General features: G+C 42.1%; 1 protein-coding gene across 3 annotated transcripts; it reads right to left on the reverse strand.

Moving 5' to 3' along the window:
- Positions 1 to 256: 256 nt before the first annotated feature.
- Positions 257 to 15,328, reverse strand: UBA2 (ubiquitin like modifier activating enzyme 2). 3 transcript variants are annotated; one of them, XM_083515188.1, is made up of 17 exons: positions 15,013 to 15,328; positions 12,199 to 12,282; positions 11,789 to 11,859; positions 10,325 to 10,389; positions 9,886 to 9,986; positions 9,648 to 9,769; positions 8,670 to 8,737; positions 8,144 to 8,265; positions 6,311 to 6,410; positions 5,550 to 5,710; positions 4,037 to 4,130; positions 3,830 to 3,942; positions 3,590 to 3,745; positions 2,784 to 2,880; positions 2,075 to 2,180; positions 1,616 to 1,749; positions 257 to 1,187 (listed from the first exon to the last, which is right to left on the reverse strand). In XM_083515188.1, the coding sequence occupies exons 1-17, from the start codon at positions 15,151 to 15,153 to the stop codon at positions 1,006 to 1,008; spliced, it is 1,917 nt and encodes a 638-aa protein (XP_083371314.1). In that variant the 5' UTR covers positions 15,154 to 15,328; the 3' UTR covers positions 257 to 1,005. The 3 variants fall into 3 exon arrangements, with proteins under 3 accessions (XP_083371314.1, XP_083371316.1, XP_083371315.1); XM_083515190.1 differs by having other exon boundaries at positions 10,325 to 10,791; positions 11,670 to 11,859; positions 15,013 to 15,205; XM_083515189.1 differs by having other exon boundaries at positions 14,637 to 15,164.
- Between the last annotated feature and the right edge of the window lie 656 nt (positions 15,329 to 15,984).

A 15,984-nucleotide genomic window follows, 5' to 3' on the forward strand; every position in this document is an offset into this window, starting at 1 on the left:
TTCTGCCTTGGTTTATTTCTGCTACAAATCTACTTCTTAGCAAGGGTTCAGGCAGCAGTGGTGGTGGAGAGAACAGCAAAGACCAGCCACAGTCAACTTCTTAAGTGTTCCTGACTCAGTCCAGAAGAACCACAGACCTCTGTAGCAGTTGGTCACTTGTAACATAGCCAGGCAAACTTTACACAGCTATGAAACTGTCACCTAGGAATTTGAATCCAACCCCTGGGTAGTGGAAGAATAAAGACTGTCAAAAAACTGCAGTGACAAAATGTTTTATTAAAAAAAACCCTCCCTTTTCAATTCCAACAAAGGATGTTTTCAGAAGCCCTGTAGGATGCTTAAAACTATTATTAGTACAGCTTTTAAGTATGAAGACTGTATACACTTTACAAATCCTCAACTTTCCATATAGGTGGGCTTTCAAACAAATGTAGCAAATAGTTTGTCTGTTGTTTTGGTCCATCAGATGAATGGTAGAGTAGCATTAAAGTTTTACAAAACATCCCATATAAATAACCTGAAGCTGTAACAGTACACCAAGATCCGTTTCTGACACTGACACATCAGGCAGTACTTGCTGACAAATCAACATTGTTTTACAGTAATGTACATTGTGCCGGCTGACTGTTTGAAACGTGACACATCTTTGCTTTCAAGGTTTTGGTTTGAGGGTGTGAAAAATGGCGAGAACTAGGCTAAGCTAACAAACAGTAAGAATTAAAAACCTCTCAGAAGTTACCAAGTGATAAAACCATTTCAGCAAACAAGAGTTGTCTTATTTTCCCATACCAATCCATCTTTCAGGCATTATATAATTAGAAATGCTTCATTTTCATGCCCACAATGCTTATAAACTAGATGTCTACTAAATCTTACTGGAGAAGTTCTAAGTCCTACCAAACGAGAATGGGAAGATACTGCAAGCCAGAGACCTAGTTGTGGACATTTTGCACACCCTAGCAATCATCCTATTGGCACGTCCTACTGGTTGGAGCATTCTAGCACTCAGTCTAGTGCTATCACATCATCCTGCTCCTCAGCCAATTGTTCTGAGCGCAGCCGTTTGGTGCCAGTGTATTCCTTCTCATCCAGCTTCCTTTTCCGGCTCTTGCTTTCTGTGTCATCAGCATTGCTTGAAGAACCTTCCTCAGTCTCAACTATCAGTACATCATCATCTTCCTCTTGAGCTGGAAAAGAAAAGAGTCACTGCAGTGCAGCCTAGCGCTGTTGTTTTAAATATAGGCTTAATATAAATAGGCTAAATGTTCCACGCTTGTACCTAAAATGAGGCACATGACTGTTTTCAAATATTCAAGACAATGAATGATACTGAGAGTGATGGCAAGTTGCCATCTTAGAAAATAATGGACCAGCTCAATCCATAAAATGCATGGTCCCTCAATGAGTTAAGATATATCGATTGGATGTGGAAAAGCTAAAGCAAAAATTGTGAACAGACAGCCCTTCTGGGGGCTTCAGTGAATTTTCAAGATTCAGGAAAATTTGTAAGGCTTTATAAAGGTTTATCTTGTGTCCAAGAATTTTAAGGGGCTGCCAATACCTCCAAACAGTTGTAGGTATGTCGATACTGTTCCCTCCCACTGCCAGTCTTTACCTGTGGATGTTGAGGGCTGTGCCCCATCATCACTTCCATTGGTGATATTCTTAGTGACTGGCTGTTCCGATGGTTTGGGACCAACAACTTCATCACCAACAACTTCAAACTCCACATCTTTCCCAAGCTCCTCGCTGATTTTTTAAAAAAATGCAGAAAAAAACACTCAAATGATGGTCAAATAAGAGGCAGTTTGTGAAATGGCTTATTCAACCCTTGCTTGCCTAAGCACCACAGTACACTCAAAGGCTGTTATGGATGCTGCGCCAATGGGGAAGGGCCTGGGAGTTATTCTTGCATTTTAGAGAACACTACTGGCTCTCAATTTTGTGTTTTTCATAAATGCAGAGCTGGTCTCTGTATTAGCAAGACTTATATCACTTATTTAATCTGAAGGTTATTTTGGCAGAGTTGCAGTTTCTGGTTCTGATAGCACTCTAGGAAATCAATGGCCTTCACCTGTGCAGTACGTTGATCAGCAAGGTATAGTCCTGCAGAAAGTCATCTGCTTGCAGCCGACTACCATTTCGGATCCCAAAGTCTGACAACTTCCTGTGGTTATTTGCTGAGGGGGACATGGGGAAAACAGGAGAAAAGCAGCATCAGGTATTCTGTGGAAACATTAGTCACCTCCAAGGCTTTTCTTAACTCAAAACACTCAAAAGCAAAGGAAAAGTAAGCAAAGTAAGGCGGCTAATACCTATTGATCTATGTTAAAATTTTATACATCATGTATACTCTTTTCTTTGCCAGATATATGGAAGGCTGCACACTTCAAAGCCAGAAGCTCCACTTAAGAAAACCTGCAACGGGCTTGGGAGGCTGGGTTATGGGATCATTTTCAGCAGCTTGCTGATATCTCCGTTCCTGGTTTGATTGCTAGTACCTGTTGCCAGACCCCTAATAATACATGACTGCGGCCAGGATTGCATTGTATAACCCAAACAAAATCCTCCAAATCTGAGAACTGTAGTAATGAGGGTCCAACTACAGCTTGGATAATGTCCACATCTATGGATCACCTGGCCCAGAGTACCCAGAGGCAGACACAAGGCTACACAGTATTGACACATTGTGTGTTTGCTGCAGTGCAAAGGACATACAGTGTGGAGCTTCCTTAAATGTCAGGCTGACTTTTGACCACACCAGTTTCACTTTCATTTCATACCTTCAGTTTCTCCTTCTTCGGAGGAGATCAGAATAGTCCCCTTTCCATCTTCTATCTGGACATCAGGTGCTACCATATTGAATTTTTCTTTTACTATCTGAAAGGATGCAAGGGGGAGAAAAATCTAGAAGCAAGACTCTGAAACAATAATCCTTTTCCAAGACTTACACCCAACCCCCTTCTTATAAATGATCAAAACAACACTTTCTACTAGGGATGTGCACCAGCCACAAAATTTGCCTTGCATCTGTAGTGTTGGTATGTAACCCAACCTATTTTCAGTCCGTGTCCTTCTGGGCTGACTTACCATTTCTGGCCAAATGAAATCTGTTAAATCTCAAGCCCCATCTCTCTATATGTTGACTAGGGTGTGGGAGCCTCCCGCTTTCTTCAGCCTTAGGGTCACAAACCCTTTCTGGACATGTGCCAGTGGTGAGTGGGGCCAGAGAAAAAAAGTGGGTGGAGCAAGGAATGTAAATGTGACCTTTATGCAGGACACACCCACACGTACCTCTCTATCCTCCATTTAGTCAAACAAAAAGCAAAATTAGAGTGCAGGGGAAAATTCCAGCTACAAAGAAACCCTGAGGGTGGGTGTGAAACAGGATAAGTGAGAGGCAACGCTTGAGGAGAGTTCCAAGGGCCAGGCAGAGAGGTTTGGAGGGCCGCACGTGGCCCCTGGGCCTGGGGTTCCCTACCTGTGTTTTAAGGCCTAAGGTGCAGAACAGATTCTGCAGATTAGCGATTTAGGAACGGTGCTTAAACTGAAAAACCTAAGAGGTGGATGAAGGGAGAGGTTCATTCACCTTATCTTGTAGCGTCAAAACTGTGACTTTGTTGACATCAAGTTTCACTGTCACCTCTGGTTTACTTGCACACACATAGCAATTGGGATTAGGAGGGTCCAAAGCGCAGGGAACAAGTAGCTTCTTCCTTGGGTTTGGTTGTTTATTAAGGAAGATCTTCAGAAGATAAGAAAAAAGGGAATCAATTATCCAGCACGAACAAGCAAAAGAGAAGAGAGAGGAAATCAACACCACACTTACTGCTCTGCACTGCTCTATTTTTCCTGAGAGAATCTTTAAACCCTCCAGCACAATCAGACCAGCTATTATGGCATTAGTGGTAGCTATTGCAGGAATGATGTTTCCTGCCATTGCTGTGGAAGAAGCAGAAATAAGGAGTTTATGCAGCATATTAAAACAAGAACAGAGCAAATCCTTCAAGAAAATAAATATAAGCTTTTCACTTACATTTGATATCAAATCTGCTCTTCATGTTCATACTAAAGATATGCATTCTGAGGTTCGCAGCAGATGTAACAAAGTCCATTGCAGAAGGATCATCCTGTTAAATAGTCATTTTGAAGTAAAATAGAAAATACTGATCATTTTAGAGTGAACAGAAGCATTTCTGGAACTTGAAAAAAATAACTGTATAAAATAAGTTTGACCTCAAAGTCTTAACACATTACTCATATAACATACCCTTCTAATTGTTAAAATTGCTAGAAGTGCCAAGTAACAGTTCTGTAATGCAACTTAATATGACTAACTTTTAATTTGTGGCCACACTGACAGCTGAGCCATGAGTGCAGCATTTCCATCCCTTGAAGTGGTAAGATACTAATCCCCCCAAGAATGTAAAAATCAAAAAGTTCAATCACAGCAATGAGCCTCTGAGATATAGTTTGATTATACTGCTTTTCCAGTAAGAACCATGGGAACAGATAAGTTTCTAAAGATAGTTCCTTATTATATATATAAAAACATCTTTAAACAGAATCTCTCTTCATCCATGAAGTATCACTTATACTCCCCATTTTTTATTGTGCCCTACACCACTCATTGTTAAAATAAAGTTTTGGAGAGAGGTACATTCATCCATAAGGTACATAGTTTCTAGGTCCAATTCAAAGTGAAAGTCTTCTCCTTTAAAGCCCTTCACAGTATCCCATCTAAACTGCCTGCTCCCATATGAATCTCAGCACAAAGATCATTTTCCAGAAGGATTTTTGGAAACAAGGCACGTGTTAACAGGGGAGAGGGTCTTGTCATCCTTAGAGAAGTCCACCTGGCATCTTCTCTATTAAGGTTTAGGTACTATGTTAAGAGCTTTTTATTTGCCCAAGTTTTCTAAATAAACAGACTAATTTTAGTTATCCGATTTCTGATTTTAACTTTTGTATACAATATTATTGTTTGGTTTTATGTAGTTGTTGTGAACTGTTTTGATTTTTAAAAACTAATTTGTGGTATATAAACAAACAAATTTTATCTGCTGACATTTCCCCTTAGGCAGCTTTATCACTTTTAGTGTAGCTTTTTATTCTGTTCTGCTTCTAATATTTTGGAAAGGAAATTGGAAACGTTCTCTTGCTTGAGCTGCACTGAATTCAAGGGGACCCTCCTCTGTGTTCACTTTCCATGAGGCAACTTTTTTCATCAAACAAGAATGGAGAACTGCACTTTGTTTCTACAGGGCTTCTGCTCGAGACCTGCCCAGTGGATTGTTCCCTCTGCATCTATAGCCAACAGAGGCCACATCTAAAATTGACAATTTGCAGAGCCCAACAGAGGGTACAAATCTGTTCAACAGTCTGATGCCATTTACAAGGTTCAAAGACAGCCATTTTATTGTAGAGAAGATATTGTGAGAATGCTAACCCCTAGTGTGCTAGGCATATCTACTATTAGTGCTGCGCTAGAATCCAAACATTTTTACTCCTGTGCATGCAAAATATCCCCAAACGTTTGCTGAACTAACCTTGTCCCATATAAGTTCAGCTCCATCACCTTTTTCCGCTAGTTGAGCTCTCAGAGTCTCTACGCTCTTAGAAAACAGACGTGTGTAGCTCTTGACATCCAGAACCTGTTGGTCTTTCAAGCCCAAGGAAGGTTCATTCTGTTGATCAGACGTGCTGTTTTCTTTAAAGGAAAGGAAGCGAGAAACTTGTTTGTTAAAACAGTCTTCAAATTCAACTTGTTTTGTTTTCCCATCTATACACACGTCTTTAAGGAGTCAGCAAATGCTTCCACTGCTACCAACATAAGTCTGAAGCGAATTCAATAGCACAAATGGCTGATTTACTGGATTTTTCATCACAAGGATTTGTAGTGAATATGTGAAAAGCATAATGTCTGAGGAAATTTGGAAGTGCAGCTGCAGTACCTCAGGGTCAAAGGTAGCCATATGGTCCCCTCCAGATGTTGCTGAACTACAACTCCCATCATCCCTGACCACTAGCCATGCTAAGAGTCTAGCAGAATCTGGAGAGCACCCCATTGGTCAGCCTTGATGCACACTATAAACTCATAGATGTCTTCATCGATCAATATCTTATCTCAGCTGCTATCACAACCCAAACTATTCTTTAAATAGGGTGGATTCAGGAACCACATCCCAACACCAAAACTAAGCACCTGCAACAGCTCTGCAGCAGTTCAGTAATAAAATTCATAGTTTACCTTAAAAGTACACAGTCAAACTGTTAAGTATCAAAGAAAGGCAAATAATAATATGCTTACCCTGATTTTGTATTTCATTCCAGTCTAGAGGAACTGGAGGTTTCCTTTTCCTCCAGAGCTTATCCATTGTTAGCAGATATCTGATGTCATCTTTGAAAAGCTAGTAAATAAGATTTAGAAGAGAAGCCTACTATCAACTGATGTGCTTTCAAGAGTACATTTCAGATCAACAAACATTTAATATTGAACACCAGTGCATATTCATCTAGGCACCAAGGGTCCGTATTTGTATGAGAGGATATTTGTTTTATACAAATATCAATAGTCTTGTGATCGATATGTTCTCACTACAGGATTCATTCTAGGGGCTCTGCTTACTGAAGTGCAACACAATTAGATTGTGAGGAAAGTGCAGCTTGGAGAAACATGGCCAGTGCGATATCTGGGTTTATTGAAACATACTTAATTCTGGCAACCAAACTCTTGGAAACATATTTGAAGCTGCAGAGTGAAATCTTGCACGTTTGACCAGAAGTAAACTTAGCAAAGTAACATTCACACTTTTCAGAACAAAGCTGCAGACGTACTCTGCTCTGTTTGTAAATTCTAAAGATTTAATTAATCCAGCCTTGTATATCAGCACTAGAGAAGGAATTGCATGCCAGTGTCCCTCTCCTTCCAGTCTGCAGCAAGCTTTTGTTACTCAACTCCTTTTATTAGCTGATATCTCATGATGATACAGAACAGGAGTAGCTAACCTGGCACCCTTCAAATGTTGCAGACCAAAACTCTTATCACTGCTGACCAATGGCCAGTCTAAAACATCTGGATGGCACAAAGTTTGCTATTATATAGACCCTTGACCAATTACTTGTGTCCTCCTTTTTATTTTCCGACAACCTTCCCATTCCTCATACAGCCCGTCACTAATTTAGCCATTATCTCTACCCAAATGAAAGACCACAGGGACAAGAGGAGGATAGGTGTGTTGCTGGTCACCACTGACCCTACAGTGTCCTGAGTTTTAGCGCTTTGCCATTTGCACAGGAAGAGGATTCGGGCTGAAAAATCCAAATCCACCTTCCTGTATTTATTTTTTAGTCAAGTTTATATACCACTTCAAATAAAAATATCCAAGCCGTGTACACCATTAAAAGCATACAACTGGATAATGTTGTATAAAGCATGATCCTTCATTGCAGGGGGTTGGACTAGATGGCCCTTTGGGTCCCTTCCAACAATTCTATGAAAACCAGCAACTACCGTATTTTTCGCCCTATAGGACACATTTTTTCCCCTCCAAAAATGAAGGGGAAATGTGTGTGCGTCCTATGGGGCGAATGAAAGCTTTCGCTGAAGCCTGGTGAGAGGGGTCGGTGCGCAACGAGCCCTCTCGCTCTCCAGGCTTCAGGAAGCTATCCGCTAGCCGTGGGAGACGCAGCTCTCCCACGGCTAGCGGAGAGCTTGCTGGCACCCAGAAGCTTGGGGCACGCTGCACTCAGCACGCCCCAAGCTTCGGGCTTCGCGCAGCGCTCCGCTAACCCTGGTGCAGCTCTCCCATGGCTAGCGGAGAGCAGCCTGTTCTGGGGGCTGGGGAAGCTCGGGCTTCCCCCGCCCCAGCCCCACACCGGGGGGGGGGGGGATAAATTCCCCCCAAAAAACTAGGCGCGTCCTATGGGCCGGTGCGTCCTATGGGGCAAAAAATACGGTAAGTTGAAATCCTGAGTAAACAAATAGCCAGGCACTGAAATATCCACAGTCAATGCTTGCCTAATGTGAACAGTTGATGAAAAGCAGATGCAAGTGTAAAGCAGATCTTACAACATGTCTGCCCCCACTTAACAGTGGCATAAAAAGAAATTTCTGCAAATGCCACTGACTTAAGACTAATACCTTAGTGAAGAGTTTAACCGAATCATATCCTGTTGATTTAGCCCATTCCTTGGTTGAAACACGTTTAATATCACCATCTTCGTTAGATGCTCTTGCTCTGGCCTCAGCTTCTGCTGGCTCCCCTGTCAATAAGATGACATTTTCCATTTGCTATCAAGATCACTCACCTGGCACAGATACAATTTTACCAAAAGAGGGAAACCTAGTCGGGAGGTTTCTTCTACTTTTTCAACAAACTAGTCTATTAAAGAACCAGAATGTTACCTGAAATATTCAGAATGTTATGGCTCAATTAATGAACCGCAGGATTCAAAGCAATGCTAATGTTGGCTATTTAAGAGTAAATATTAATCAACTACTGATGGTTCTCCTATACGCAGCATATACACAGAACTTTGCAACTCTGCAGCTGAGGACCAAGGAAAATATTATTCTGTGGCAGCTGATACCCAACCAGAAGTTGCACAGCTGATAGAAGGACTCCCCAAGAGAAGCACAAAATTGTCCTTTTTAAAAAAAAACTTACAAGCAGCTTCAGGATCAGCTCTGTCAGGAGACACTTCTTGATCAGCATCTTCTTCTCCAAACAGCTGACTACATTTTAAAACACAAATGGTGGTTAGAGACTGAAATGTCTTTGCTTGAATAATCTTGAAAGCACGTTATTTATGGTAGTGCTATGTCCAGCTGTTAACATAAAGGTTTGGTTTTAGCCATTAAGTTGCTCCTCCAAATAGCATGCTCTATTTTTTTTTCTTTAAAAACTGCTTTAAGACACAAGGAAAGTGGGGTGTAATTTTTAAAAACCAACATTAGGGGAAAAGTCAATTTACATTGCAACAGAGCTCAGAGATGTTTCACATCCAAACCATTCACACAAAATGGAGAAGGTAACTAGCCTTGACAAATAGGAACTGCAATAAAACTCTGCACTCAAACTCTCCTCAAAGGAGAGCATGCCACTCCCTCCTGCATTTCGTATTTCTTTTTCAACTGCTACTATTCTAAAGCTACTGAGCATGCTCAGTACTCGCTGGGCTGCTTTTCCTAAGTTTTCACCTTTCAGCTTTCTTTTTCAAAGTTATATTGTACTTCTGCATAATGCTGAGGTTCCCTCTAAACATGCTGACAACTTCCCTCTTGTTTCTCAAAGAATCCATTTTTGCTACAATTCTGCTGGCACTTGCCACCCGAGCTTGGTATAGGAAGGAGTGATCTCTATGGATTATCCAAACATATTAGATAGCTTTTTATAGGAACAAGCACTCAAGGCAACCTACACACAACAGACTAGACCAGCCTGATGTTCTAGATTTCACGTAGCTGCATCCTGGCACCCAACTAATCTGCCAGACACACAAGGCCATCAAATTCATGACTCTTCTACACTTTGCAAATCAACCACCACAGTGTATCAGGTACAGAAAAGCTGGATCTAGCCAGTTTTCCCTGGTGCTCACAAATCAGATCACTGAAGAACTTTATGGTTAAAAAATTAGCTTACTTGAACAAATACTTTGCCCACACAATGCAGTGGATTGGTTCAGAAGGAGTGTTGCGAATAGTACAACCTGGAAAGGTCTTCTGGGTTGGTTTGGGCTGACATTCATAACATTCTGTCACTCCCTACAGAGGGGGAAAGGTAGAAATAATTTTTCAATCATGTTTCCATTGTTAGTTGAAAACCACACTTAAGGGATCATAATACTACAGCATATGAAAACACAGTATTATTGCCACACCTTTTTGATAACTGTTACTTGTCCAAGGTAGCCTGCAGTTCCACTCTCTATAAGGGGGACATCAGCTGCCAGACACATCCTGTTCACATGGTTACGGGCAGCTGTAAACAGAAGAAGTGTCACTGATTTTCAAATGCAAACTTTATTATCTCCTCCTCCTCCTCAGGTAACACAAATAAGATATGTTCAATACTGCAACCTCACTTTACAGCGGGGAGAACATATTTAGCATTTTTGATAGGACTTCTCAGATTGCATTAAAAAGTACAGTTTGTAAAGATACCACTTGTCCCAATAGTCCCAATAGACTATTAGGAAACAGGGAGGCTAATCCAGCCTTGCACAGTCTCTCAGTTTTCAAGCACATTCATGTCAGAATAGAGACATTTCAAAACTCCAGGTCTCAGTTGTCTCACATTATAGCAAAGATAAACCATACCTCTATTATCCAAGGCATTCATAACTAGTGTAAACTGACGAAAAAATTCCACATTGTAGTCAGGGCTGCAGAAAAAGAAGACAAGATCCAGTTTAGGGGGTCAGTAAATAAATGCCTGTTGATACTGACGTGACAGGTGTATATGACCGCATGAATACATCTGCCAAACAGCACATCACAATATTTTCTGGTTGCACTAGTTACACCAACCATCACACAGCACAAATAAAACAAGTAAAACTTTTAAAATAGCCATTTTCTGTGTCCACGGAGAAAAAAATAGTTTGGGGCAAAATGAAAGTAATTGTTTTATTATTGCACTGATGGCTCATTGACAGGGTATTGTGACATTTCTGTAAACTTTTGATGTATGCAAGATCTGCCTAGGACCCAAATGGAAATAGTTTGCTTTTTTTCTTATCTATTCCCCACCCAGAACAAAATTGCCTGTGACATTTCCAGTCAGACTATTTAGTGAATTATTATTATTTTTTGCTCTATGTATGTATGGTTGAGGACAACACAAGGAGGTTACAGAAGCATAAGCTATGATTTTGTGCAAGTTGATTTTTCATATTCCCAATGGTATGTGTATAATTTAATCAGTCCAACAGAACGATGACTAGAAGGTGAACAATTTTAGTACAGTCAATTACAAGCCTATATATTCAAACTTTGCATATATTGAAGGCCAACAATAGAACATATTCCTAAAGTTAAACACATGACAGCTGGAAACTAAGTAAACATGAGTTAAGAACTACAACTATCTTTCTAAAAAATAATGACATAAGTGTGAAGGAATTGCTCCAAACTTATTAAACACAATTATAGCATGTAGGTTTGTTTGAAAATGTGCTGGTTGCCAGGTTGGCATACACTCTGTTGTGCCTGGAATTCCCTCCCCAGGCAGCATGAGACTCAGGGTAGCTGGGGTGCCACTACTTGGTGTGAAAAGAGTGACTGCTCAGTGAGTGGTGGTGTGCAAGAAATTGCCTCCAGGTGGCCAGATAGGAAAGCTTTTCATTTTGAAAATGGTCTTCTTCATCCACTGCAATCATAAAAACATAAGAGCCTTGCTGCATTAGACAAAAGGCCCATCTAATTCAGTATCCTGTTCCTACAGTGGCCAACCAGATACCTCTGGAAAGCCTGCAAGCAGGACATGAGGGCAAATCTCCCCTACCTGTGCTTTCCAGTTACTGGCTTCCAGAGGAGCAATGCCTTCAGCAGCAAAAGCAGAACACAGTGTGGCTACTAGCCATTGACACCCTTATCTTCTATGAATTTGACTAATCCTCCTCTTTCCAAACCATCACTGTATCTTGTGCCATCATTAAGCCACTAATGACTAACAGTGTGGACACCCATAGCTAATAATTGTTTTGGGGTATGTGTCACTTTTTGTGGGCTTTTTTTCACAAAGCAGATACAAATTCCAAATGTAAGAAGAATCAGACATACTTCATTACGCTGTCATGATAAGCTATAATGTTAGCTCCGGGATGAAACCTTAACACACTTTCCTTGGCAACCTGCAAGACAACAAGAACACATACAGCTAATTTTTACTAATCTAGTCATCTTAAACCTCCTCCTATGAGTTAGAAATAGCCTTATTTTTAAAAAATGTTCAAGCACCCAATTATCTTCTGAGCTTTGAATATAATTCTGTTTCATGGCCTATTATGATACAAACATATTAAATATATAAAGGAACATATAATAAAGTAAACATCATAGTCAAGGTGAACTTCTTGAAGTTATCACATGAAATTTAATTCCAGCAGATGCCTAACAGGTATTCTTCTAAAGCTGTATCAAAAACAATACTGAATTAAATTGTGAAAGCTGCACTTTGAAATTCCTCTTACCTGAGCTTTTGATCTTCCAACATGCTTCTTCTGGAACAAGAATTGCCTGTTGAGATTGCTGACATCAATAGTATCCAGATCAATCTAGAAATAGATTAATTACAAACACTTCATATTTGTTCCGATTAACAAAAATGTACCTTGCCTTTATCAGAAATCAGAGTCTTTAAAAAATGTGCTGCCCCCATTTGATCTACAGCTATAGGTTAATTAAAATCAGTAGAAATTGCATTTGTATCAACTTTTTTTTCTAGGACTATAACACTATAATACAAGTGGAGGATGGGCAGTATATCTACAGGTTTTTCCAGCATATAATGCATTGGCAAATACTGATCTTACAGCACATCACAGAAAACAGCATTAGCCTAGCCATACTACCCCATTCTTGAATTCCAAAGTGGCGTACTGTATTCTAAAATAGAGTTCCACAGTCTGCTTTATGGTAGTCAAGAGGATGTAAAAAAGTTAAAAGAAACATGGCAGCAATGATTTTGAAACCAGAAGCAACATTTCTGCCATACTTCTTGTCCTCAGTTCTGAAAAAATTCAGTGTGGCTTAATAGTGCATTTGGTTTCCTAGACTTTACCATGGAATAATCAACTAGCAACCTAACTGGTTCTATTTGCATCATAAAATGAAATTAGTCAAGTTCTGACATGACAATCTGATCTAGTGGGCAATGCTGATCCACGTACTCTGGTTTATTCTGGCTACAGAAGAGTGATAACTCTATTGAAAATGTGACTGGAAAATTCAACCATATTGTTGAAAAATTATATATGTGAAATTACTAAAGCAGAGATCACCAACCTTTTTGGGTATTAAGCGTGTATGTGTACATTTGGATTTTCTGAATGAATGCCACAGGCACCACCTTCTCTAGTTGCTTCTCTCCCAATTCCTTTCTTCTCACCCTAACAGTGGCTAGTCTCCTCCCACTACTCTCTCCCTCTCTTTGCTTTTCCAAGGGGCATGACTAATGTGTGATCCAGCAGAATTAAAACGGAACTTGTTGAATTTGATTGGTTTTACCTCCCCTCAAACATCCCTAGTATTAAAGCTGTTATCTGTAGACTGCACACTAAAAATGACAAAACTACTGCTTGCCAGCACCACAGACACGGATTCAAGGCGCAGATCCTAATGCATTTTCATATTTTATGATGGAATGAGCTATGTGCTGGGGGCAGGGACATTAAGCGCTCACGCCCCAGCAGCTGATAGGCTGGACTTAAAATACACACAACAAATGCCTTGCTGGACAGACTCTTAAATCCATCAACTTTTTAGCAGCACCCAGACAAAGGCCTCTGGGAAGATGACAATAATAACTGAAGGTTACCTCCCCCCAATGTTTGAACCTGACATCTGCTAGAAGGTATATTGACTCCATTGAATTCATTCTTCACTATCAGTCAATAGCTGCAAACAGACTTGTTTATCACCATGAATCTTTACAAACCTTTACAACTACCAATTCAATATAATGGTGAGTGTTGGATAAGGACTAAGTTCAAATCTAAGTGATTCAAATCTCCACTTAGCCATGAATGGCTGAGTGTGGGCCAGTTGCCATCTCTCAGCTTAACCTACCTCACAGGGCTGGTGGGAGAATAAAATAGGAATACAGAGCCATACATGTCACACTGAAGGAAGGAGATAAAAATATAACAGATAAATTGGGTTTGATATTAGTGGATCAAACCAAGAGCCCATCTAATTCTAGCATCCTGTTCCTAGAAGCAGCCAGCCAGATTGTGTGAACTGCCCTGTGATGTATGGTTGAAGGGTGGTATACAAATTTAATAAATATTAATAATTACTATCATTATTATTAATGATGATGGTTCTGGAGCTCGGCATTATTTTATCTAACAATCTGGTACTCTGTGTCAGCACAAGAACAGCATCTGCCAAGCCTGAACATCTATAAAGACTGCTTGATCAAAGACTCATTCTGCCAAACAGTATGTCTACAAAAATAGCGCATCAGGTGCTCCTCAAAAACCCACAAGCAGAGCATAAACAACCACATACACTCTGCACTGTGTCTGTAGCAACTGATCACTCAGCAATAGACTGCTCCTAAGAAGCTACCTTATTTCAAGTCACAACCATTGGTGGATCCGAAACTACAGCAGATCAACAAAGCCTCACTCATCACAGAGGAAGCTATTAAAACCCCTGATCTGTAGCAACATGGTCAGAACAGCGCTTCTTAAACTTGGGTACTCGGATGTTGTTGTGCTACAACTCCCAACATCCCTGACCACTGGTCCTGCTAGCTAGAGATGATGGGAGTTGTAGTCCCAACAATAGCTGGAGACCCAAATTTGAGAAACACTGGGTTAGTGTCGGACTGGGGCCTGGTTGGCCATCATGAAGCTCCCTTGGTGACCTTGGTCCAGCCAGTACCACTCTAAGCTTAGCCTACCTCGCAGGGTTGCTGTGGGGGTTAAATGAGGAGGGGGAGAACCACGGAAGCCACATTGAGTTGCCTGGAGAAAAACGTGGGCTATAAATGCAACGAACGAAGGAATCTGCCCTGCCCTCCGCTACCCAAGAGGCTGAAGCGGCGCCACTTCGCGGGGGGTCCCGCCTTGGAAATGAAAACAACAACGAAACCCCAATCCAAACAAGCGCGATGGCGTCACATCCCGAAGCCCCTCCCCCTCTCGGGTGGGGGAGGGGGACGCTGAGGCGACCCAATAAGAGCCGGCCGCGGGAGATAACGGCCAGGGCGGCCGAGGGAGGGCTCCGCTTTGCTTTTGGTTCCCTTCCCCGGAGGGCCTTCCCCGCCGCCTCCTCACCACGTCGATGTTGGCGAACCCTGTCAGCACCAGGTCCTTGAGGAGCTCGCAGCCGATGCCTCCGGCGCCCACTACCAGCAGCCGCGCCCCGGCCACGGCCTGGGCCAGCTCTCCGGGCAGGGCGGCCGCCGCCACCGCCATCGCCGCTGCCTCAGAGGCCGACGGAGGGACGCGGGCGGGAAAAAGAAGGTACCGAGTGAAGCAGAGTCAGCGCCTTCGCGCATGCGCGGCCCTTCCCCTCATGTCCTCTCGTCGGGCGCAGCCGCACTCTCGCCGTCATGGAGCGGGAAGCCCCAGAGCGGCGCCTGCAGCGGCGGCGCGCCGACTCCTAGCGGCTGGGAGGACGTATAGCTCATACGCAGCACCGAACCAAGGCACCGACCGAGAGGCGGCGTGGTCTTGTAGTAGAATGTCGGCCTAAGGATGGAGAGATCAGGGTTCGAATCTTCACGCTGCAGTGGACAACCAGCGTGGTGTAATAATTAGGAACCTAGGAGACCAGGTTCCTACTCAGCCATGAAGCTCCTTAGGTGACCTTGGGCCAGTCCCTCCCTCCCATCTCAGCCTAACCCACCTTTGTAGTGGGTTGTATTGTAGTGCATTGTAGTGGGGATTAAATTAAGATGGGGAGAAAGGAAGGTGGGAGTTGACGGCAGTAAATCAATTAAACAAATCGTGCCTGTGGACTTAAGATCCTTGCAGCAATAAATAGGCCACCAGTTGGCAACGTTAAATGTTGGAGAGAGGGTGAAGCCTTCGCAGAAAAAACTTGCACATGGGAACATCATGGTGTGGAAAGGAGGAGGCAAAGGGAGATGCAGGCATGCTACATCTCAGGTGCTACAATCCACATCGGTCTTGTCACTTAATTCTGGTGCACAGAACATTTTGTTGCCTGTGGCAGAGTAGTTGCTGCCCCAACTCTGCACATCAGAGTGCAGAATACCCCAGAACATGTACAGAGTTGATTCT

The sequence above is a fragment of the Podarcis liolepis genome (genome assembly GCF_965112155.1).
Source record: "Podarcis liolepis genome assembly, chromosome: 7".
Taxonomy (NCBI): Eukaryota; Metazoa; Chordata; class Lepidosauria; order Squamata; family Lacertidae; genus Podarcis; species Podarcis liolepis.

Bases quoted from the DNA above. Each gene is read 5' to 3' on its own strand.
- UBA2 (XM_083515188.1), bottom strand. From the start codon at position 15,153: ATGGCGGTGGCGGCGGCCGCCCTGCCCGGAGAGCTGGCCCAGGCCGTG. The intron at 9,770-9,885 runs GTGTGGCAATAA...CCCCCTCTGTAG, and splicing joins AAGTAACAGTTATCAAAAAG to GGAGTGACAGAATGTTATGA. The intron at 2,881-3,589 runs GTGAATGAACCT...GCATCCTTTCAG, and splicing joins TTTTGACGCTACAAGATAAG to ATAGTAAAAGAAAAATTCAA.